At 42.6% G+C, this 26,015-nt stretch overlaps 1 protein-coding gene across 7 annotated transcripts in view; it reads left to right on the plus strand.

Annotated features, from left to right (window-relative positions):
• The first annotated feature begins 264 nt into the window (after nt 1-264).
• The window catches only part of DOCK10 (dedicator of cytokinesis 10), a 154,125-nt gene continuing 128,374 nt past the window's right edge, over nt 265-26,015 (plus strand). For 6 of the 7 annotated variants that reach the window (XM_082057115.1, XM_082057108.1, XM_082057112.1 and 3 more), the window contains exon 1: nt 265-623. In XM_082057115.1, the coding sequence (XP_081913241.1) occupies nt 312-623 (312 nt within the window). In that variant the 5' untranslated portion in view covers nt 265-311. Of the gene's footprint in view, nt 624-6,112; nt 6,333-26,015 lie in introns of those variants that run through there. The other variant, XM_082057114.1, reaches the window with a different exon arrangement.

Consider the following 26,015-nt stretch of genomic DNA (forward strand, 5'->3'; position numbering starts at 1 on the left):
AGACTAGATTTCTCATGAAACCTGGTGGCCAGGCTCTGGGCTTGGACGGTGAGCTGACGTTCCCACCCAGGCGAGTGGTTAACACCAAAAGTAGATCTTCCGTCGAGCCCAGCCCGGCAGCCATCCTAGAAAAGCATCCTTCGGTGACCACATGCACGCACAGAGGGGTACCTGCGCTGGCCCGGCTCGGGCTCCCTCTCAGCCCCCGCGGGGGCCCCCCTCGCCCCCTCGGCGCGCAGCCGCCTCGGAGCTGCCGGGGCGGGAACAGAGCTGTCCCCGCCGCGCCGTCCCGGGGCCGGCGCTCGGCCGCGATGCACATGGCCAGCGACAGCGGCGGGGGTGCGACGCTTCCCCGGGGAGGGGCTGCGACCTTCCCGGTGGCGGGCGGCCCCCGCCCCGCACACCTCCCCCGAGCGGGGGGAGCGGGAGGGAAACCCCCAGTTCCGCTTCCTGACGGCGCCTCGGCCCGGGCGGGGAGCAGCGGCCGGAGCGCAGGGCTGCCGGCGCCCATGGCCGGCGAGCGGACGCGGCGCTTCACTCGGAGCCTGCTGCGGCCGGGGCAGGCGGCGGAGCTGCGGCACAGCGCGGCCACGGCCGCCGCCAGCGGGCGGCTCCAGCAGCGGGTGAGTGCGGCGGGGCAGCGCCGAGCGGACCGGGGCGGCCCAGGTGCGAAGCGCGCTCGGGAGCCGGGGAGAGGCGCGGTGCTGCGGGTAGCCCCGGCGGGCACCGGAGCGGGGGCGCCGCGCTGGCTCCCCCGGCCCGCACGGCCCCGCCGCCCCGCGCCGAGCAGCCTGCGGGCGAGCGCTGGCCGGCCCGCTAGTCACCGACGGTGCCGCCGCGCCTCCCCGTTTCAGGGTTACAGGCAGCAGCTGGTGTCCCTCTCTCTTCTCGGGCTGTCGTCCTTTCTTGAGTTTTTCTTTTCTTGTGAATGAGCATCTCGCGGACAGATGAAGTGAACCGCGAAGACTCGGCTATCGGTGCCGCAATAAGCCCGATGTGTGCCAGGGGACGGGACCCCGCACTCCGGCTCTCCGAGCAGTTGTCAGTCACGTGATTTTTAGGTACTTCACAGCCCGTACGGTCGGATATAACCATAACTATCGAGATGCGTGTGCACTCTTGGTGATTTCCACTGGAAACCCCAGGGAAGGGGGCCTAAAGTGCTACAAAAACAGATCCTGGTCTTCCTAGTAGCTTTAGCTTCTACAATGTGTTGCGAGAGGCTTCAGTCCCCATGTTTCTTCGTTAGAATAGTATAAAAGGGCTGTTGTCACACTACTTTGATGGTATTTTCTCTTCCCTTTACATGGTTGTATGTAAGAACTTAACTGATAGATGTGGATGGCAAATTGTAGGGGTTCACAAAGAAGCGTCCACCAACCTTTTTGAATCACTAGCCATTTATGAGTCATTTATTAGCCATTTTTAGGTTAAGATCCCCTTTGATTTAGTTATGTGTTATGAGAGATAAATGAGTCCTTAGATGATTTAACATATCATTTCTATGAATCATGTCACTCGGATAAATATTTTGCTTTTCTAGTTTTTCCAGGCAAGGCAGTTCATGAAATAGACTAAATAGCTGAAAGAGAGAAAGTTGTAAGTGAAATGCCATCACTCATCAAAGTTTACCCCATCCAAGTGCCTAAATGCAGTGTGTTCCCTCTCTGCATAAAAGGGGAAATAATTCTGTAACTATGTTCCCATGAAGTTAGGAGGCTGTTTCTGCCTTCTGAGGGGCCTTGCCCACTAGAAACGGGATCAGTGCTAAGCCAGCTGGTTCATGCTGTGTACCCAATGCGAGTTGTTTCTTTTGCCTCAGTGGATTTGCAAAGCTTTTGCAGTAAACTTTGAAGGTCTTCATATAGCGTTTCTAAGCTTCTGACATGTGAAACCTTGGTAGAAACTTACTTGTTCTCCTGTTGTCCTGCAAAGGTTGTACATGCTGTCAGCCCTTGTCAAATCCTGAAGTGTCTCTACAACCGTATTGCTGGCAGATTTGCACGCTCCTGCTCTCTGGGCACGTGGAGATCAGAGTTTGGTCTGTTGTCAAACAGGATGCACTATGCTGATAAAGTTTTGGTGGAAACTTTCTGGGAACTATCACACTTGGTTTGGTCTCTGCCCAGACACTGCTGAATAGTTGTCCCTTGAGAGTGTATTTAGGTCCATATACCAGCTAAACTATTGTATTGTCTGATTGCATTTTAATGTATTATAAATTAAGTTCTGTTAGAAGTCTGTTTTATTCTGCTGTGTCTCTGCTGCAAGAATGGAAACAAAAACAGTGAATGAGATTGAAGCAAATCTGAATTTAATGGTTTGGTTCCATTGAGGAGAGTGGGTTTTTAAGGTGTTGGTAACATATCTTATACTGCTAACTTAAGAATGTAGTATTTATTTACTGCTTTTGCATTTGAGTTAACTTTTATTCAGTCACTCTTTAAAATGTCAATACTTCAGTTGTGGGGTGGCAGAAATCATCTACCACTTTTGTGAGTCTGACTTCCTGTTGGCTAATGAAACAAACTGGTGCTGGATTTCATCAGGGCTTTTGATTCGTTATCTGAAGCAAATGCAGGCAGTTCTGCAAAGATGGTCTTTTAAAGATACTGAAGTTAAGATTTGAAGACACCAGGCCAAATTCTGGTTTCAGTTATACTGCTCAGTGGGAGCACTTAGGGGCTTCCAGATGTTACATTTTATTCACCAGCCGGCACGATGGTTCTGAAGTCTGGGTTGCTTGCTGTGTTGAATATGTATATATGTATGGCTCTGGGAAACTTAATGAAGTTACCATCTTTTTACCATACTGGTTTGGGTTGACAGTAGTGTTGCCTCTGAAAGGCAAACTTTTATAAAATACCTTATGCTGAGGACTCATGCTGGGGTACAAAGCTGCTATGTTCAGGGTTAAATCTTTTCTAGCTATATCAACTAAGAATGAGCAGAATTAACCATTGCAGTAGAAGATCCCTTGGCAGCCATAACCGGGGTTGCTGGTTGTCCGTAGCCAGGTTTGGGGCTGCCACGTGGAGCTGTGATGTTCTGTGCTGGGCAGCGATCGTTGCCTCTGGACCCTCAGCAGAGCACCAAGGCTGGCAGGTCTGTTGAGGTGTGTATTCCAGGGAGGCTCCACTGACTTGTGTGCCTTGCACAGGGGGACACTGGGGTGGCACAGCCGTTGCGGTAAGGCCGTTGTGTTGCTATTGTAGAAAAGCTCCACAGGACCTGAAATTCCTGGCTGAACTTGTAGCAGCTTTTTTTGTACCAGAAGTAAATATTCTTGCAGAAGAGAAAAAATCTTGTGTATTCAGTGAGGTGCACTGGTTTTTACCACATCTTGCTCTGGATGCATCAGCACATTATATTCTGACTTGTGCTGGAGTGTCCTGAAAGTTGGCACAGCTGCTGTCAAGAGTCTGCAAATAACTGGTTGCTACAAAGTAGGGAAACTGTAAAGGTGTAAAATCTAAAGAATTAAGTGTAAAAAATTAAGCTTTCGGTACTGCTTTTTAAAATGTGCTATACTGAATTGTAGTTGGGCCTCTGTCAGCAGGGATTTGTCACAGCCCCTGCAGTCAGGGTCATTTGTGTCCTAGCCATTTGGTAAGAGCCTGGGGAATCAAATGCCTGTTTGACTCTAACTGTTTTGGAGAAAAGTGGAGTGTTGTGTCTTTTATCTTTTTACTGTATTCCAATATAGTGCTTTTTCTTTTGTGTACTTTCCCTTTTGCTCATATTTATTCATTTAATATGGGAAAAACTGTTGCTGTCATTCAGCACAAAAAACTGTAGGAAGAAAAAAGAGTCAGTGTAATCAGGGGAAAGGGGATTGCAGAAGTAAGGATATTTATCATTTGGAACCGTATCTTATACGAGAAGAACTTCTGTAGTGCCCTGAAAGACAGAAAGTGGAAACAGAGGTTGAGGGTGGAATATCTGTGTATATTTTGTAGGTAGGGGGTAGTGACTACAGTGGTTTGGCACAAATAACACATTCTGCGTTAATTACCAAATTCTTCAGCAGGTGGAGTGGTGCTATCAGGTGTTAATGGTGTGTGGCACTACTTCAGGTTGTTACCATAAGTGCCTCGTTAGGCAATTCAGCGAACTAGTCAGTGAAACAGATCAGCATCATCTAGAAGGTAAATAATTTATTGTATTTTGAAACTTTGTTGTTAATTTCTTTGTGTCTTCTAAAAGAAGAGGCTTGTTGGAAGGTTGCTTTATAAACATTCACTGCCATTTCCCAGGAAAGCTGAATAGCTGTGTGCCAGAAAAGGGTATTAATAGGTCTGTTGCTTTGTTTGTATCTATAGGTGCAGCAGTATTTCACTGGAAGTTTTTAAAATAGGGATGGGCTAGTCAGTACTCCTAGAAATCAGCTTGGTAGCTGCTTAGCTAATATTAAACTTCATGTTATGCTATTATTTCCAGATCTCAATTAATCTGGCTAAGTACTGCTGGCTGCAGTACTTATCCTTTACATCAAGTATTGTGGCACTGTTTTTATAAGAGCTGTGGAGGGTCCTGCTGCTCATCTCTCTTCCATACTTAAACAAGTTCACAGCAGTCTGGAATTGGGCTGTTGCTCCATGTGTCTGTGTTTCGTGGCTTTTTTTTTTTTTTTTTCATTTGGCAGAGGTTTCTTTCCATCACATTTCAGCCAAGCACAGAGTTGTGGTGTCCAAGAGCCTCACACAGGCTCTCTCAAGTGGAAGGCTGGATTACATGGCTTTTCTTCCCCCTTTTTCTTCTCTCCTTGTTATTTTACCTGGGACCACTGTAATTCCTCCATGAAAGAATGGATTCCATTTGTTTTCAATGTGTATTTCATATGGTATGTTCTTAACAAATAAAGTCTCTATTTATATTGGCATTGTATATTTCTAGCTTTGGGTAGATAATAAGCTGTTGGTGGGGTTTTTTTGTGACTCCAGTGGCGTATTGTAGTCTCTCAAGAAGGGTGATGTGTATTGTTTACAGCCTCACAGAGAGCACCCACTGCCTTGGTACCCTGGATAATAATAACAGAGCTTTGGCTGTGCTTATACTGTAGGATCATGGTTTATGGCCTTTTCATGTAACGTGGCCGTGCCTCAGCTGGCATTCCTTGTTGAGAATCAGGCCTGAGAATGAAGTGCCACTGAAAACTTCATCTGTTGAGAAGATACAGTGTTAACTGAGCTATTCCAAAGACAGAAACTGGCTCCTTTCTTCTGAGGATATTCTAATGTCTGCTGTTTGTCCAAGCTGAACCAAATTAAGGCATCTATAGAGACAGTGAATATGCCATGATTTTGTATACAGAATAGACTCCGTGTCTTTGTACATAAATGTGTATGCACAGTCTTCACATGCCACCTACTACATATTTTGTGAATTTCTGTGCCAATTTCTTAATGTCTTGGCTCTTTCTTGTTATTGTGTTTTCTTTGGTTAAGGCTGAGGTGGTAGCCTGCCTGGTGAAGTAATCTTAAAAGCACATGCATAGAGTAAAAACATCATTCTATTTTGGTGGTTGAGGAGAGACAGAGTTTGTTCATGGCACAGGCATAAAGGATTATTATCTGCAGCCTAAGGTTGGTGAGCGTTCTGCTTTTGTGAGCCTTTGCATTTGAGATGAGTTACAGTTTGCTCAGAGCGGACAACTTGTCAGGCATATTTCAGATTTTAGATGTCTGTTGTGAATGAAGTGTGAAGTATTAAACAAATTGTTTATATTTGTATTTTACCTGTGAACCTTGCTCGTGCATCTGTGTTACAGAATTTATCTTTAATTAATATCCTGTACAACGTGCTTCACCTGTTCACAGACAAGACCCATGTTATTTGCAAGTAGTTTCCTTTCTCAGCAATGTGTCTGACAAGTAATTTTGTAGCCGTTCTTCAGCTAGGGTGTCCCAAGCACGCTTGCAGTGATGTGGCCCTGACCAGGATCTGATGCTTTTCGCTGGCTGCAGAGCCCAGATGTGAGGGCACAGCAAGCAAAGGGCAGAGGCGAGACTGCACTGCTTGCACATTCTCCAGCTGCTCAGCTCCCTCCTCTGCAGATGGACAAAAGGGCCAAAGTCTTCTCCTGAGCAATTCTAGGAACTTCATCTGAGAGTGGCACTGGGGATTAAATTGATGCAGAAATGAGGAAAAGGAGATAAGAGAAGGGAAGCCTCAGGGTGGAGACAGAGAAGGAAAGAAAACGTTTTAGAAAGAAGCTTAAAGCATTGGAGAAAATGGGGGAAAAGAGAAAAGACTTTGTGGGGAAAGAGAGACTGAAGAAGACAGTAAAACGAAGGAAAGAAATGAAGAGAGCTACAAGAAAGATTCGTCAGGTTGGTGAATAACTCGTGCAAATAAGCCCTTAATATGCAACCCCAGGCAGTCAATTGGTAGGTAGAGAGATCCAGGCACTCAGATTTAAATGCAGAGTTTTTACTGTTGTCTTGAATCTGTCACTTGACTAACACTTTGTTTTAAATTAATGGGAAGTGAGTCAGCTTGAGTAACTCAAAATGCTCTCAGTTTATAGAAGCTGCATTAACTTTTTTCCCCTTGCTTACAAGGTTAAATAAGGGGTCTGGGGAGGGAAGGAATGAACAGCAGTAGAAAAGAGAAAGAGAATCTGGAAAATTAAGCCTTGTGTTGGCTTTGGAGGAGGACAGTTGCACAGAGAGAAGGTTTAATGTTGTTGTGGTTTGTAACAGGCAGTTCTGCAGTGCGTATGTCACTTCCAGAAGTCAAAACATGTTTGTAACTCTTCTAACACAAGGTCAAAAGTCTATGAAATAGTGACACAGATGTGATTATTACACAGATAATAAAGACTTACTTGCAGTGTGTGTGATGTTTCCAGTTTAGGATTGCCTGCATTTCACAGAACTCACCAATAATTTTCTGAAACTAGATTGTATTTGCTGTCTCTTTTATACCAACTGTGTATTCTTGTATTAGCAAATGCCAACTTTATCCCAATCTTTGTTTATAAGAAAAGCATAACACCGGGAGCTAACTGCTCAAGAGCATGCAATGAATCTATTTTAAGTGTCTTAGAACGATTGTCACAGAGTTCATCCCCATCATGGACTGTCTTGCCCCATATGGCTGAACAATTTGCCTGACTGTTAAGACTGTTTTGTAGTCTGACCTCCATTATAATTTCTGACTCAGGCAGATTTTTGCCTTTCATGTTAAATGTAAGGAAACTGAGAGCTGCTGCCTTTTGTGTGCTTGTTTAGCGTAAATGACTTCTGCTCCTGTTGTCCCTGTCTGGGCAGAACACAAACAGGCTCCAAATAGGAGGGCAGCAAGCAGCAATAGTGCTAGTGCTGAGTGCCAGTGAAGCCTTCTGGAGCCATTCTCTTATAGGAGAAGCTTGGAAGGTTTTTTTCTTCTTTTTCCGCTCTTCTCCTTTGTTTTTCAGTTTGGGCTTACAATGCAGTAATCTTATTTTTCCCCTCCATGTCCATGATACATAATTGCAACCTAAACACGTTCCTTAAATATATTTTTAGTAGATTACTCCTCATCTCTGGTACTTTTTTTTTTTTTTTTTTTTCTCCCCCCATGATACATACAGGCAAGAGGTCAATATTGCTTTTTTTTTTGTTCTTAAATTTTACACAGGGCTTTACAAATACAGGGAGAGAGTTCCCTTGGAGCACTGGGGATGGTACTCCTCAGTCTCTCCTCCCCAGCTTGTCCCCTGAAAGTTGTCTGGCCTCCTTGCTTGGGTGCTGTAATGTTACTTTTCAGCTGGAACCCAAATACTTCATGTTTTGGAACACAATGTAATGTTTTGAGATGACACAATGTAGACGTGCTTTAAGCTTGTATAAAAATAAATCAGATGAGGAAATCTGGATACATTTGTGACTTGCGCGGGTTCACACTGTGCAGATAGCGCTGCGAACTGGAGCTGCTGTTGGGAGATCCCAGGCGAGTATAGGGAAATGGATGGATGCCCCCCTCCAACAAGTGCCTTCTGCTGCCTCTGTGAAACAAGGTTTTATTTCTGCAGACTCAAAACAAAGCTCAAAAAATGAATAAAATACACCATATTACATTTGAAATTACTAATTCATTTGTTATTAATTAACAATTAGCTTACTGCTAGATTTTCTACCCACTACTGCTGCACAGTTACTATTATACGGTTTGTACAGAAATTCAGTGAGCTGTCAACACTGTAGTGATTTCCGGAATTCTGAGTGTATTATAGCTCTCCCCCTCTGACTTCATGGTGTGTGGAGCAAGTACAAGGCGATTCCATCATTCAGTCTGAAGTGGGCTTTCAGCTTTGAGAGTAATGTTGGCTGACTTAAAGCAAACATGATTCTAGGTTACTTTGACATGTTGACCTAAATTAAATGATGTAGATATAATGAAATTTAATGAATGCAATGAAGTTGGATACAATGCAGGGGGGGTGTGGGGGGGAAGAAAAGCTTCCTTTTTTAAGTGTTACTATTTATCAATGAGAGTAGTACAGAAATATTCTTTCTGAAACTGGAATGACTAGATATGTTTAGAGTAGCAAAAGGAAGAAGAAAAATCTTTGTTTATTATCTTTGGGTTTGGTTAACCATGGTGGATTTTAAACTGTCATCATTTAAATGCATTGTTTGCCTCTGTATGTTTTCTGCTAGATGTTCCTATTTTTGTAACTGTGATGTATGTCAGCTGATTTTGAGGATTGTACTTCTAATTCATAGGCAAGAATGAAATTCTGGACTCTCGAGTGTCTCACAACACGTGCCTCTGCTTTCCCTAGGACTAAGTTAGAGCCTCACTGTGTGGGGAGTGCAGTGGATCTGCAGAGACCAGACCTGGAAGCATCTTTTTTCCAAAAGGTGTCTGGAGCACTTTAACTATGGGTTAAATATGTGTGTGTTTTGATGCAAGTTCCTCAGTGATCTTTGTTCTAGGTCAGGTTTTTTCTTGTTTTGGTGGGAGAGGTTGACATGTTTTGAAGAAAATATACTTCTAAAGTGTGAGAAGCTTCTCCTGTGGTTTGTGTTTTCTGCCAAGCTCTGGGACAATTTGGAGGGGTTTGTAAACCTTATGGATTTCAAATCCTGCACTCTCCACATAAATTCTCCTGACTTCCAGAAAATTATTCATAAAAATTTAGACCAGAGTTTTGTATTTTGCATGAGTTAGAGGAATCTTTTATGAGCTGTGGGTGGCTACCAGCAGTTTTCTTGTGATACTTTATCAATTTATTTGTATTTCTTCTTGATCTAAGGTTTACTTTCCCTTGCCTTTCTCTCTCCTGGTTCATCTTCTACATTCACTCTATGACTAGAATTATTGCGATATGGGACCAGTACAAAGTTTGTCACTTGGAAGCTCTGAAGTACAGCCTAGTTGGGATTAATGTGGACCACTGTGCCTGTGATGCTGGGCACAAGCCCTGCTTTTCTTGCCCTGTTTCCCTACTCCTGTCCAGCAGCTGTTGCACTGCTCTTCCCTTTCTGCCCCAGACCCTTTCTCTGTTATCTCTTATGTCTAGTTTATGTTGCATTTTTAGATAGAGCCTCTCCACTGTGTGGATGTTTTGAAACTCTAAAAGAATGCTTCATGTCTCTATTTTAAATGCATCCTCCATTTGTTTCAGTATTGATAGGGGCATGATGCATGTCTCTTCCTGGGCATTGAAGCTGGTGTCCATCGGGGATACTGGGCTTATTTAATCATTGGTATTTATGATGGCATTGTTTGCTATTAAATGTGTTTGTAGAGTGTTTATACCCCTTTACCTGTGCAAGTGCTTGCTGGGGAGTTGGACGGGGAAGGAAATTTGGGACCTAGTCCCTTGTGAGGTGTCTGAGCAGGAGCACGAGTCTTTATCCTGACCCTTGCAGGCTCCTGAGCCATCACTGAGGTGTGCTTGGTGTTGCTGCAGCTGGAGGTGGGGGAAATGAGCATACTGGGGTGCTCTGGTTTGCAGATGATGTGTCTGCTAAGGTGTATAACAGAACAAGTATTCTTGGAGAAGGGATTTGAGGAGAGGCAGGGGGAGGATTGCTCTGGTATCTTCTGGCCGCAGTGGCATGTGACAGGGCCTCAGTGGTGTCTAACCCTGAAACTACTTTCTCCATCCCTTCCTTCTGCTGTGAGACACTTGTTGCTGCTTCTTCCTGATCCTTTCTCCACCCTTTGGCTTCTTGCCCTTTTAGCCCTGTGCAAGCTCTGGCAGCCCCAGTGAAGAGTCCAAGACAAAAAGTCAGCAGAACAGAGAAAGGAAAGGCAGCTTATGCCCAGTTATTGCGTAAAGTGTATGTGCAGTTTGAGAGAGGGAAGGATGCCAATCCTCTGCATCCCTCTTCTCTCTCATTTGGAAACAAATGGAGCACATTTTCCATGGTAAGAGTAGGTGCAGGAAGAAGTGTTCAGAGTTTGTTGAATCTTTTAGATTGGAAGTGATGGGCTGAAGTCAGCCTGGGGGCTATCGGTTGAACTGTGCTGGTTTAGATAATAAATATCTTTGGAGTGCGTCCTGTGAAAGAGTTTTCTCCATTGCTGTGCAAGTACCATGGCACATGCCAGGCTTGATGTCTTTTGTTAGGAATGCCTCTGTTGCTTTTCACAGGTCATAAATTAACTTGTGATATTTGTAGCAATATCAGTCTCTCTTTGAAGATAGAAGCATACAGTCTTTTTCCTGGCTGCCTTTTTTTTTTTTTTTTTTCTTTCTTTCCTCACTTGTAAGAGACTCAGAAGTGGTTCAGGGGTCAAAACTTGGCCATCCTTGGGATAGAACTGTTTCATGGCTTTGAACTTTTGAGCTTTGCTGAACAAAATACAGGAAAGCACGCAGTACAGATCCACTGTGTGTTGACAGGGAGAGACCTTGGGAAAACAAGTCCTGGGTCACATCTCTGATTCTGTGTGCAGAGAGAAAGGGAGTGATGAGTAAGTATTAAAAACAGTAATGAGCAGACTGATATTTATTCCAGAAAATCATGTGGTCCGTATCTTTTGTATTCACATATTTGCAATGCATACTAAAATATGTGCTGAGCTATCATGTCTCCATTGTCAGTATATAGGCACACTTTTTTCCTTCCATTCATGTGTAGCAGGTGGACTTCCAGCAGCAGATAAAGAGCAATTTACAGTAACAACACATAAGTGCAATATCATGCACAGCTCTCATCTGAAAGCAAGTTACTAAAAAGCATCTGCCTGTTCCAAAGCTCACATCTCACTTTAAGGAGCAGTTGCCATTTGCATGAGTAACAGTTGTTTTTCTCCTAGAGCTGTGTGATTGTATGGTGCTTCTGCTGACACCATTTCATTAAACAGCTAAAATTGCAAACACTGGTGGAAACTAAGTCACAGAACATTAAGTAGAATTGAATGATGCTGGTCTTTTCAGTGCTGCTTAATTTTTATCCTCACAACTTTCTCAGAATCAATGAGAAGTGTTCTAGAAGTTAGTTAGGAGAACTTACCAAATGGAAATTCAGGGGATACATGAGCAGAAATTTAGCTTATCCTCTTTCCTGGTCAAATAATAGCCTATGGTTTAACAGCTCATTTTAGAAATGGAAGAAAATGGGGTGAGTTTTTTATGTAGGATGATAGCTCCAGCCTGCAGTGGATGTTGACAATAAAATACTTATTGCCTTCTAGGCAATACTATTACTACTACTACTACTAATACTATTACCCCTTTCTGCAGCAAGGGTAAGGGGATAACTGTTTGCAGACTGGTTTCAGGTGGAAGTTACAAGTTACTTGCCTCGCAATAAGCATGATGAGCAGTAGCACAGCAGGACACAACAAATGATATGCCTCGATATGAGCTTTATCTCCTTTATTTTCTTTTTAAAGTTGTTCTTGCAATGAGAACCCTTCAAATTGACTAGGCATGGCCTGTATGTTGCACTTAAACATTCTTTTACTCTCATTTCTTCATTCTCGTATCTACCCACTCTCAGCTTTTCTGCCCTTGTCCTTTCCAGTCCTTAGTCCTTGCTGCTCTTTGTGTCTGTCTCCCACTTGTCTCTGAGCTTCTGTTAATGCCCCTCTGTATACAGGGAACACTACGGCAGCTGTCACCTTATCTTTGCTTGCCATCCACACCATCTGAAAAACCACTTCTTCCTGGAATTCTCCTTGCCAGTTCTTCAAGCTGATAATCTCTCTGTTCCTCCTCTTCACTGAACAGCTATCCTGTGGTGTTCTGTCTAGTGACTCTTCTTGAAAGGAGAGCTTCTCTGCTCTGTCTGTTACCTTAAAGAATTTCTGTATCAGTGGTTCCTTGTTTTGTACAGTGTGGAAGACAATGCAATGCTTTGATCTGTGAACGTTATACTTATTTTTAAATAGACTTAAGTAAATAGGTATCTGCCACGACTAACATTCATTTCCTTGGAATAATGTACCATATGTTTTTGAGGGTTTTAAGCAGAGATACTTGGCATTTAAGTTCCATGCTGACGGATACTGTGATGTGCTGGAACAAGCTGTAGGACCGCTATACTTGATCTTTGTGCCCTGACACTTCTTGCTTTCTGTTTCCTACCACTATTTCCCAGCACATTTTTCAGAAGAGTCTGACTCCTAATCCTAAAGGATCTGGCAGGGGTTCAGATTTGAAAATGTGAGGTTTTTTATTTTTGGGATGTGTTTGTGTTATTGAGAATGGCAATCAGCAAATGACTTATAATCAGAGCTTGAAAAGCTGAGATAATGAAGCTGTATGCTGCAGCAATGAGGTGTCACTTCTTAATGTGGTGGTTCATGCATGGCTCCAACTGATGTACCTGGGTCTGACATCGTCCCAGCAGCACCTCTTGAATTCACCTTGCACGGTTTGCATTGCATCTGGTCAGCCTCGGTTGTGTTACTGGTGCGAGGTGAAGGTGGATGTGCTTTAAGAGTGGCAATAAGAGTAAGATTGTTCTCAAGGAACAGCAGCAAAGTGGATCTTGCCATTTTGCCCCCAAAAAACAGATGCGGTTTTACAAAAGGACATGTATCAACCGACTGCTGACAGTTAAAAGGATGAAACTTTTAGAAATGAGAAGTCCTTTTATGTGTGGTTATTAATAGTTTAAAATACAAGAATTACAGGAATTAAAACTAAAGAAATAAAAAGAAATCCCTCTCACGTGTTTCCTTCCCCTTTTTAATTTTTTTTTTTTTTTTCCTTCTCTCCCCCTCCTCCTTCCCTCTTCATTTGCTTGGAGGCTTGAATCAGTGCAACTAGATGTATTTTCATGTAATGCTACAGAACTTAGGTAGGTCATACTAAATGCAAATATTTAGGACAAGAAGATAATATTTTTCCTTGTCTTTCCATTGTGGCTGTTGAGGGTGAGCCTTTGGATCACTCGTGTCTGGAGCTGCCTGGAAGTCTGCCTATTTGGGCTGCCTCTGCTGTTCTTTGCGGGGCTGTGTGAAGGCATGTACGTTATGTTTTGGAGTAGGTGTGTTTGTGTGTTTTGGATTTTTTTGTTGTTGTTTGTCTTTCAGTCCAGTTAAATGTTAGGTTTTGATTTAACAACTTTGTGTACTGACACAACTGTGCCTCAGGGGGCAACCACATTGAGACAGGTGCCTTCAGTACCAAAAGCCTAGCACGTTAGCTGGTACACCATTCTCCTCTGATTCTTGTTTATCAAGATTTTTTTCCTTTCTTGAAGAAAAATGCATGAAAGTAATAGGCAGCCTAAGATTTCATTCAGTTAATTGTTGTTAACATACGTAGGGCAAAAAGAATAAGGCAGAATGACAGGTGTTTCCCGTAACCAGTATACCACACAGATCCTGCTGTCATCAGCTAACAAGGACAATTTAAAATTATTTTTCTCTGTCTTAAAGGTACAAAAATAAATGAAAATTGAACCATGATGAAGGAATAATACTTTCTCATTACTATTATCATGGGCTCCACTTGGTTTTTTTCCATGTCTGTCTGTAAGATAACTGTAGTAAAAACTAGCGAAGAGCAAGTGCTAACGTTAGGACTGCTTTTAGACAGTTTGGCAGGAAACACCATTTCCTGTTCTGTTTGATGTTCTGTTGACTTTCTCATAGATATTAACCCATCTGGGGCTTCAACATTTGTTGCTACAGTGTGATAGACAATGTCAATTACAGCCAAATTTAAATATCTTTGTCGCTTTAAATAAATTGAGCAGATTTTGGTTAAAAAAAAAATAGAGAGTTCCCTGTTAATTCTTTTGATCACAGTGCAATGTCTTCAGATCTGCACAGTTGAGTTGGAAAGTGGGATTAGATATACCTTCAAAGCATGGACCCATACTGGTGTGGTTTGCTCTTCTGGGTCAGGTTAGAGCTTCCAGAAGTTGTGTGTCACAGGCAGATGTTGGGTTCCTCAGCACTCCTAAGTCAAATAATAATTGTGGAGTCATTTGATGATGTGCTTCCCAGATCAGCAGATAAATCTACATGTGGAGCAGGATGATGGATCCATCTTCTCCATTCCTTCCTTCAGATTAATTGTGCCTTTGTCTCCTGAAACCCCAAGCAAGTGATATCTGCAGTCCAAGGGTAGTAGCAATTCCAAGATAGAGGTGAACCTCCCTTGACCTTTCACTGCAGCTGTTTCTCTTGGCTGACAGCCGTGTGAACACTGGCTCAGCAGGATGTCTTCACTTACTTAGGGCAGTACCTCCTGCTAGGGTGCAGCCGTCTTTTATGGCTGGCATTCAGGCTTGTGGTTTTTTCAAATCAGTTGCTGATACATGAGATTTGAAAGCGAGAGGGTGTGCTGCTTCACAGAGTGGTGAGGTCGGCTGATAAGCTTGTGCTGGGTGGCGTACATGTTCTCAAGGTGTCTCACTTGAAATGCTGTGGCTTCCGTTTCCCCGTGCTTATATATGCCACTGACAATCTGCCCCAGTGCTCTCCTTTGTAAATTGTCGACTTGACCTTTTGTGAATTATAGAATCATTTTGGTTGGAAGAGACCTTCAAGATAATTGAGTCCAACCATAACCTAAATCTAGAACTAAACCATGTCCCTAAGAACCTCATCTGTAAATCTTTTAAACACCTTCAGGAGTGGTGGGTCAACCACTTCCCTGCACAGCCTGTTCCAGTGCTTCACAACCCTTTCTGTGAATAAATCTTTTGTGAAGAGTAGTCATATTGAATTTAGCATTACTACATCAAGAATAAGACACTGATACTGAGAGTGGGTAATGTAACCAAGTCCGCCCTTATGCCTTACAGCGTGTGTTTGGTTGTGTGTGTGTATGTCTCTGTTTAGATGTAATTGTTCCTAATTTGCTGAGGTGCTTGACAAAAGCATAAATGACACCAAAGTGAGAGCTCTTCTGTTGGCTGCAACTGTGTTAACATGAAATTATCGTAACTTTACACATAAAGTGATAAATGATTGCTAACTTCTGACTTGAATCTGACTAGAGCAATAATTATATGTTGGGGTAAAGTTCACCAGAAATGGAGAGTTGCTATCTCTGTAGCTTAATTTCTACCAGAATTTTAAGAGAAAGTTGAGAATATTTTTTCTTAGTGTGAAAAAGGGATGTTTAAAGGGAATCTGCATGTATCTGTTGTATTCACTTGGATATCGCATACTCTAATGAAAGCTTTGGCAGCGTAGACAACCAGAGTGTTTACTTCCTTAAAAAACAACAACAAAACAGTTTTTAGGGTTGACGTTCCAGTGTGTAGTCTGTAACATTTAAATTATTTACTTATGCATTTGCACTTTTTCAGCTGGAGTTACTTAAGATCATAAGCCTGTTGAATACTCAGCTGCCAGCAGAAGAATGAGAGGGTGGTCCAGGAAGTTGGTCATCTATTTAAAAATCTAATTGCATGTTCAGCACAATTAGAGAATTGATTGCTTCCCTGAAATAAATCAATACATTTGTAAGTGTAAATACCACTTCTTGAAAAGCATTATCTAGCTGTTTTGTTCTTTATCTCAGAAATCCTGGAAGACTAAATAGAAGTCAGTATTTGGGTACTACCTAAAATTACTAGGATCCCTTGGAAGTTCATTTGAGATGTGTCGTAATAAGAGAGAACAATGTTCCCTCCGTTATATACTAGATTAATTTATTTTTTTTTAGTAATGCATTGAAATGGTCCTACAGGAAGAGGGTATTTTTTATAAATATCCGTTAATACAAGTAAAGTCAAGCAGATACGATTAGGACTTTAATAACAAAACCAAATGACTTGCAATCATATATTTCAGACAGTGAGAATGAAAACTCTGCACATATGTGTATTTAGTTCATAGTTTCAACTCATATTTTATCTCCTTTGGAGTCCAGTATTCATCTTTCAAAACACACATGTTAATAATCAAAATATTATTCTTCTAAAGATTTTTGCCTGAAATGCCAACCAGAAGAGACATATGTTTTTAGAGACTGTGTTACAGCTTAACAAATACAGACCAAACAACTTAGAGTTGGACTGGTCTTGCTAATTTTGTATTTAGTTAAATGAAGAGCCTTGTGGAAGTGAATGTTACTTGGTACCAGCAATGCAGGTTGGTTAGTTTTGGGTTTTGTATGATTTTATTCTCTTCTGCAGTTCAAGTAAAAGAAAGGGAGTGAAACCCTGGCAAGAGACATGAAATGAAAATCACATGTTGCACAGAGAAGCTGTCCAGGGGACAGAACACCACAGTGTCACTCATTAGATGCTAAAATAGCTGTTACTCAACTTGGTACAGTGAGCACATTACTGTGCTGTGAAAAAAGCAAAGCAAGATCATTTCTAAAAAGTGCAGGATGCTTGTAGTTGTTTTGGTTTGCCTTTTGGAGTGCTTTTTCCTTTCCATGGTGATAAGGGCAAAACTGTGGTTTTCAGGCACTTTCTAAGGTGGGGCATGAGAAGCAGCAGCAGAGCTGGGAATGAGTTGCTCCAGGTGTGTCTTTTCTGCAAGGGGTATGACATCCCACTGAGGATTGTTGGGCTGAGAGACCTTGTGGGTTTTTGCATGCTGTTACATGGGTGGTCTCGATGCTCCATTATGCAACTGGACTTTCTGGCTGGTGTAAAAGGGGGAAGATATGAGCCTCACTGAGGTTCTAGATCTGCTAAGAAAGGAAAGGTTTTGGGGCTAATCAACCCCTTGTTGTAATCAAGAGGATACCTTCTTGTGATAGCAGCTAGCAATACATACCCACGGATCCTGTTTCTTTGAAATGTCTTGTCTTGTGAAGACTGATGTGTATGCCAGTAGGATTCTGTGTAGAAATTCATGATTTGCCAAGTGTGCTTTAGCTCCAGAAATGTCATGGTTAGGACATACATGACATGATCAAACAGGGAAAGGCCTCTTGGTTTGCTCCCCCTCAACCTGTCAGATTTGGGCTTTTTTGTTCTTTCTTTTGTTGAGCAATATTTAAAAGCAAACAAAAACCCCAAGATCATTCCTTAATATTTATAGTCTGAAACACTTCCAGAGTCCTGATTTTTACCTTCTTTATTTTGGGAAAAACTGCTGTTGGATTCTTGGCACTAAGAAAAGAAGGATCTGAAGCCACGTTATTATACTACTAGTGGAAGTAATCCATATTCTTCTTGTGGGATCTTTCCTGTCAGATAAAAGGATACATCTGCAGCTGCTTTGCTTGGCGGAGCGGAGTGATGGGACATCAGCACCTGAGACAACACAGTTTTTGCTGGCCTCTGCATGTACAAATTTTACTTTGCATTTCCTTTCTTACTTTATCCACATGTTGTGCCTCATTTTCCATTTTGCAGCTGTAGAAGCTTATGCTCTGAAATTGAATGAGATTGTTCCTTTTGGTTCCTTGCTCCAGGCTGAACTCTTTGCATATAGAGCTTGTCTCAAAGTGAAATTGCCTTGAAATAATAAGCAGGGATTTTACAGCTGACTTAAAGTTGAAAGAAGCTTGATTGGGAGCCTCTTTTGCTCGTTTCTGTGTTAGGTTAGAAACAGAGCTTTCTGCAAAGTGAAATTGTATGGCCTAAATGGCCAGTTTATATCCTCTTGTTCTTGTCTTTGTGTTAGCCTTTGGCTTTAGTAGCTCTTCTGCTCCAGTTGTGTTTAGGGTTCTTCCAGGGAGGCACAAATTCAGGCTCTGGTTTGCTAGGCTGAATGAGCTGTGCTCTTTCAGAGTCTCAAAATAACTTAGATTGGAAGGAACTTCTAGAGGTTGTTAAGTCCAGCTCCTTGCTCAAAGCAAGTGTAACTAAATAAGGTTGTTTAGGCCCTTGTTTGGTCAAGTGTTTAGTCTCTCCAAGGATGGAGATCACACAGGTCTCTGTAGTTCCCTGCTCCAGTGTCTGACCACCCTTCATGGTGGAAAACTTTATTGCATTTAATTGGAATCCCCTGTCAGTGCATCTTCCAAGAAGAGTCTGTCTTCTCTATACCCTATTGCTAGGAAGGGTATAGACTGGCAAGATTTCCCATCAACCTTCATTTCTTAAGGTTGGACAAATTTATTTTTCTCAGCAGTTCCTCCTGTATCGTGAGGAACTCTGACTTGGTGACCTTCCACAGGACTCAGTCTAGTGTGTCAGTGGACTTGTACTGGCTATCTGAGGACTGAGTCCTCTCTTCAACACATTCATTCCCTGGTCATGTTAGCAGGTCTTTTCTGCAACTGGTTCATTCTTCAAGATGGCCAGACCTGTACATATATTCTCAGCGGTGTTTCACCAGGGTATTCATGTCATTATTATTAATTACAATAGTATAATACTTTCTTTCCTAGAGATAGCTTGCATTATGTCCAAGACTACACTGAAGTCTGCTCATGCCAATGTCATATCAGTAGTTGATAATAATTTTGGTGCTGGCCACTGCTTCCAGCTCTTTCCCCTTTATTTTCAGCTGCGGAACTCCCACCTTGCAGTGGAAATTCTTATCTTCAAGGCATTTGATGTTTTGAATTAAAAATTTATTAAATTAACCTGGAATGCTTTAGGCAGCTAAACTCCTGGCTCCCCTGGGACAGTCCATTGTTCTTGTGAGGGAGTCTGGAAAGGGATTTCTTGGCTTGAAAACCAAAACCCTCCTGTGAAAAGCATGTGCAGAGCCAGGTGGGAATTGAGGCTGATCTCTATCACGTGCATAGTCTGATTCAGAGGCAGAAGGTTTGGATACTACTCTCATCCTGTCAGTCTGGCTCTGAGAGAGAGAGAGCAGGGGGAGGGAGGAAGGATACCAAAACTGGGAGACAGGAGATGAGCCAGCTCAACCTCTCTGGCCTGACTTCATACGCAGGAAAAAGTGTTTTTTCTTTGTCATTTTTAATGCAAACAAAAATTGGTTTGGCTCTCAGGTGATTATTCTGAATGCTGATATACTAAAGAATGGGAGACTGTGCTGGAAAGCTGTGATCTAGGTAGAGACACTGTCCAAGTTAACTGTCTTTGCACAAGACGCAGTGATGTGCTGGGGAAGAAGTAATTGCAATCCGTGGTAAAGACCGCAGGTCTGTGGAGTTGGTGAAGTTCTGTATGAGCAGACATCAGGGTCCCACTGAAGGATACAGAGCAAAGACTCATGTCCTCTGTCTTGGCTATTCTTTGACATGTGCCATGAGTCCTGCTTTTCTAGCTTATCTGGTAAGGCCTGTGCCTGTACCCATCTTGTGTAAGCAGTTAGGGTTTGTGGATGAAGCCTGACCCATTCATTTAGTATCTAATTTCACTCTTTCTTAATGCTAAACAATGTGAGAAACATTTAAAAAAAAAAAAAAAAAGAAAAATGTTATTTTGAAAAACATACAAACATTTACTTTATGTAGTTATTTTTGGTATGAAGTTAAATATTTCTTTTTCCTGTTACATGCTGAAGGAAACCACGACAATGCTCTTAGCTGATCTTCAGAATATTTAGTGCTATTATAGACATAGAAGCCACTGAAGTGCATTGAAATAAGAAGGTTTTCGTCACTGCCTATAGACTACAGTTCTCCCATTTTATTTAATCTAGGATCCCACTGATCTCATGGAGGCTTTAACTGTAGAAAACAACCTGTCAAAGTGAGAAATTACTTGAAAGTCAGCAGGATGCTTCACCTGAGTTGAAAATAAGAATGTGGCCACTATTTGCATGCAAGTCATAAATTTATTTCATATTTTGTGTAAAGATAATATTCTGAGAAACCCCTGTAGGGGTAGAAGCTCCAGAGATGCGTGTTCTAGCCCAGCATCTGTCATTAGCCTGTTGAAAATCCTTAATTCAGTCTTTTTTTGTCACTTTGTTTCATAAACTGCTGTGGGATTTTGGACACATATAGCATGAGAGTAATTAAGAGTACTCCACACAAGTTCTGTGTAATACCAGTCACAGGGAGCCCATTTCTGTGGTTATCAGGCTTTTCTCCCACCCCATCTGTACATGATGATTTCCATTTTCAGCAGGCAAAGTCAAGAAGCAGCAGAGCTGTAAGAGTACGTTTTGCAGCACAAGCTCCTGTGATCTTGCCAGTTATCCAGCCGCCCCATGGCTGCTGTTGCGGGGCCCTTGCTGGGCCTCCCGTACCCGGTCCGTGTCCTCCCATGAGCAGCCTGCACTCCAGGTAGCGCTCTGCCACGCGGGTTGCACAGGCTGCTCTGAGAACAGACACAAGCTCTCTTAGCCTGCTCCATTTTTCAGTGCCACGTGTAGCACTGTGCTGTACCGGCAGCCTTCAGGTGGTCAACTCTTAGTTTATAAAGGTAAGTCTGTGCCTAACTTGTCATCCAGTGTGAACCATGCAATATTTCGAGAGGTTAGATAGAAAACTGCGATTCTAATCCTGCAGCCCTTCCTTTGGGCTGTCTCCCTAGCTATGGTGGAGAATGCCTCACTCAGTTTTAAAGGTTGTGGATAGTGCAGTTACTTGTTGTTACCGTAAAGAGAATATTTTATAAACATGGTCATTTAATTTATAAACATTTAACCTACTGAGCTCAGTCTGGTGGTGAATTTGTCTTTCATGTACTACTCCCTAGAGGGTGCCATACACTTACTTTCTCAGTCCTTCTCTTTGCTCTGCAACCAGGTGACATTGCAAGGGTTTTGTGGCAGTGCTGGGCTCCTGAATGTTGCTCTAGTGTAAGCATTGCTTGCTGCTCTAAGGTACGACGAAGGGAAATGAGGTAATCAAATAGGAAATGCTGCTTTCCCAGGCCACTATGGAGCACCTGTTGCAACTAAAGATGTATAAAGCCTGTGAACTTCTGACTCTCTCAGTCACCTTTGGCAAGGACCCTTGGGCCTGCTCTGCTGTTTGAGACCTCAGTGTTTCTGATATTTAACTGCTTTGAAGCAACACTTTGAAATATGATGCATGAATGTTTTTAAATTAATGTAAGAGGGTATGTTATGAGTGGAAGACACAGATGCTGTTTATGGCTTTTATTATAGCAACTGTGAGTGCTTAATCTTTCTTTGAAATAAGAGTGTGATCACCATATATGTTTTTGGTTTTGTTTTTGGTTTTTGTTTTCCTCAAAATGTATGATGGCAGTGGTTCAGCCTAGCACTGAACAGTCTCCTCTGTTGCCAAGCTAGCTGCCCTGAAGACTACCTCTTGGAGTACTTCACCCATCTGATCGAGGTCTTGGTGCTGGTTCCTCAGAGGCTGGTTAGGATTCCACTGTTTGTTTTGAAGTTGCAGAGCATGAACAGAGACTTTCAGACTTGGCTACACTTTTTTCCCCCTCTGTTTTCCTTGCAAATGTCTTCAAGCCTTTATGAAAACAAATACTGGAGACAAAGACCTTTGATGTATCTGAGGAAAAATCCCTTTGCTAAGAAGATAATGTCTATAGGCTCATTTTGTTTTGGAAGGGTGATGTGGATGATAGATCATATGGTGCTGAGAGATGACACAGTAACTCACCAGAATGTGAGTGATCCTCATCTGCACCAAGATAGAGACTGTAATTCTTTTGTTGCATCTTGCTTCAGATACTTCCCTGCTACTTGTATAGGCTAGACCTCAACAGAAGTTTTATAATAACTGTGAGTCTGTTTGTGGAACTGTGAGTTGCTTATGTGTTGTTGGGAGCTGCTCATCATTTGTACCACAATGATGTATGTGGAATAGTAACTCATGTAGATTAGCCTTGAAAAACTGAACGATTCACTCTACTCTTTCCAAGAGAACAATTTGTGCTTTTAAACAGTTGGGGCTCGCAGTGGGGTCTGACTCCAGAAGTGCTCAGCCAAATGCTGTGTCTGTGTGTACCAGTACATCACCTGGACTGGGACCATCCCCAGCGATCTCTGATTGAGCTATGTGAAGTAAATAGCTCACCTGATATATTTTTGCATTATTTCTGAAGGATTTTCAGTGAATGGACATTATTTTGCCAGTTTATTAACCACTTAGAGTTTAGGTAAATGGTCCCATGAGTTGGCTTCAGAGTGCCAATAAGTTGCTGTCTGTGACAGTATCTTTGTATAAACCTGCTTTATACCAGCCAGTACCTTGCTCGACTGGGTACTTGGGCATCCTTTGGTAAGTCAGAATGGTGGCATGAGCATTATCATCTGTAACAATGCTGTTCTTGTTATTTGTACTGTTATGCTCTCTTTAGTTCCTGTTAATGGCTTGGGGCTTTTGTGGACCAGACTGAGCAGACTGTCAGTAATTTCCAGGGGCATTCCTATTTTTGTGGATGACTCCTGCAGTCACCTGTTGTTGCTGTTTTAGGATCGTCACACTTCAAGAGCTTCTGCGTAACTTCTAGGTGTGAATCATGCACACATATGCTAGAGAGGGGGGCTTGTTTTCTGGAGAATTTAAAAGAAAAAAAAAAAAATGTATGCCATCTTGACAACTGAGCAGGTGTGGGCAATGGGTTCTTCTAACCTGCAGCCATCCTTCTTGCCTGAGGAGAATGCAGCCTCCTCTGGGGCTGGAAGGAAGGAGCAGTGTTTCATTTGGAAAGTCATCCTCTCATTAAAGGATCTCCTTCAAGGGCTGCCTTTCTGTCTTCATGTTTAAAGCCTTCAGCGAAGACCAGTGTAGCAATAGGTTATATACTGTTTATTCAGATGACATGAATTCAAATGACAAAAGAGAAAGGAAAATTAATAAAGAAAGCTGTGGGAATGAAACAAACTTTTAATGTCGTATGCTGAAGAGGTATGAAATAGGAATGTTACAAAATGTATGGTAGCATCTTTAGAAAGCCTCGGGGCCTGCCGAAACAGCAATGCAGGAATATTGTGGAAGAGAAATAACCTAGTGCTTGGAATACAACGGGTTTGCTCTCTGCTGCAGAGCTCTTGCCAGGGACAGTTTACCTTTTCAGAACCTGGCTGCCCATTTGCAGAGCTGGCATCCCTTTCATGTGGAAGCTGAGGCTGGATGATGGATAGCTGTTAGCTTGAGGATCCAGTGCCATTGAACTCTGCTTTCTTATCCTGTACTTTATAAGATGTGGCAAGTGTGACCTGACCCACTTCTGCTCTTGCACAGCTTTGCTGCTGCACAGACTCAGCCCTTGGAGCTGCCAAGGACCAGGTCACTGAAGTCATCTGGGTTAAAACAACTGTCATGCCTCTCCAGTTCTTTTTTTATTGAGGTACCTGTAGTGGTCTGCTTCCCAGCCTGTTCCTGTAAACCATCATGCAGGTGTTACACACCTGATTAGCATAGCTAAATGGTGGTTAAGAGTGGAGTGAGAGTGGGCAGTGGGTGGATTCCAGTGTGGATATTCCTTAGCTCAGCGTTGTTGCCAAAGTCTTCGTAATGGGGAATTAAGGACTTGCTTGCACAAAGAAGTATTTTGCATCCCAGGGGACTTCACTGAATTCACTTTCTGGATTAAAGTGCTAATTAACACAAAATAATGCTTGATGCTGCACTGTAAGAGTAACTAACAATGTTGATAGTTGGCATATAAGCGTAATGTATGCTGATGAGATCACTCCATTTGAAAAACAATGCTGTTGTTACTGGGTGTGTGTGTCCAGGCATTTTTAATGGCTTGGGAGGTTTCCTTTCCAATGATAGCTCATGCTTCTGTGAGATTTCCTTAAAACAGAAGGGTTTTTTAGCTCTTCAGTGGTTTCTTTTCCCTTGTGCATTAGCTGGTGTTTTTTTTTTCAGTTCTTGAATTTTGATCAAGGCTTGGAGGCTACTTTTAGCTGGCTTTGGCTTGTTATTTGACTTGGGTTTGGACTGAGTGTCATTTTTCTCTCCTAAGAGATAAACTGCCAAGATTGTGTCATTTCTCTTTGTATCTAATAATAGCTTAATCCACAAATAATTGTAATGAAGTCACTTGGGCTGCTGGGAGAGAATCGTTTGATCCAAAGACCACTGAAATGAATGAGATTCTTCACAGAGTGAAGCAAAGCTTTGGTTCAAGCCCTAGGGTGCTATTCCATGTATGTGTGTGTGTGTGACAGTGTTGGGCTGTGCTATGGAAACCAAATTTCATAAAAATCCCTGCCAGCTCTCCCAGCTGAACACTGGTGAGTAAAAGAAGATGCTGTACAGACAGGAGGTGTGTTAGCAGCCCCCAAGGTAGCAGAGCAGTTGCCATAACAGCCAGCAACAGACGTTATCCAGGCCCATATTGCTGCTGCTGGAATTGAAGCAGGAATGTAAGTGTCCCAGCTGCCAAGTGCATCTTCTGTGTGGCCAAGGTATCAGTAGCAGTTCTGCAGCAGGCAGGGGACTGAAAATGTAAACAATGGCAGCAAGAGGCGGCAGGATTGCTGGTTTGGTGCAGAAATTACCCAGCTGTGCCACCATGCTCTTGTAGTTGCATTAGACAAGTCAAACGTGCAGGCAGGACGTGAGGCCGCTCTGTGGGGTCTGCTGCTGGGTGGGCAGCATGTCATGCCTGGTGGGATCTGGGGGGAAGAGCTGTGGCTGAGCTGGTGCAGCCCCTGCCAAGGCTGCTGACTGCTTTCTGCATGCACTTGAAGCAGCTCACTCTAAAGAAACAAAGGCAAGAAATGATGACAATGAGTTTGTTGCTTTTAAAGGACAAAATTAAAGGGTTTAGCTTTTCTGGCAAAGGCTTTAATTAAAATTATGATGTCTTGCCAGATCACTGAGCAATTAAACCCTAATCAAGCCCAGAAGAAAGTATTTCCATGAAATGTTTTCAGTGCAATTCCTGGTTTAGATTGTGAGGAGGAGTATTATATACAAAGATCTCATTAACAGACATTATAAGGTTGCTTGTGCCCTCATGAGAATTGATGACAAAACTCTCATGGCCTTCATTAGAAATCAAAGCCTTTTGATGCAAGGTAAATATGGTTTTGGGTGCACACATAACAAAGTTATACATATTAGCTTAAAAGCGGCTTATCTGGAAACCCTATTGGAAATTCTTAGTTTTCCTAATGTATAAGAGAAGTCTATTTTCTGTTGATATTTTTAGTGCTAACTTCATCTCAAGTGCTATTATGTTACGCTCTCTGCCATCAGTGCTCGCTGTGTTTGCAGGTCAGCCATGTGATTGCTGAGCATCCCTGCCTGCCTTCTGAATGACTTCTCAGGCAGGAGCCAGAAAGGCAAGTTGTTACTGCTGGCCGCCGGCAGCTGCTTCCCCCTGCTTGAGACCCAAATGATAAAACACTGAAACGCGTTCCTCTTACCCTTCTTGAAAGGTCATCGGTATTTGGTTTGGTGTGAGACCCTGTCAGCAGAGACCCTTCTCAACACAGGCCTCCTGTGCAGATGTAAAAATGTATTACTCTGCAGAAGGCATGCATGTGTGGGAACACACAACAACTACACTATTGAAAGGCGTTCCGGGGCTGCACACTGCTGTTTCTCATTGAACCACGGCAATTTTAGCATGAGCTGGATGAAGCGGTCCAGATTTCTGCATTTCTCTTTTTTACCACTTGTTACATTTACAACTTAAATGAGCTTGCTGTGCTTCAGAAAATTGCAAGAGGTGAAAAGATTAAAGCCCAAATCCCTCAGTGGGCTTAAATACGTCTTTTCTGGTTTTCTTTTTTTTTTCTTGTGGCAAAACACCCTAGGGCAAAGTATTTTACAAACAGCAGTGCTGATAATGAGAGCTAATAGCTTTCCAGATGTTTGC

The sequence above is a fragment of the Streptopelia decaocto genome (assembly GCF_964273445.1).
Source record: "Streptopelia decaocto genome assembly, chromosome: 6".
Lineage (NCBI taxonomy): Eukaryota > Metazoa > Chordata > Aves > Columbiformes > Columbidae > Streptopelia > Streptopelia decaocto.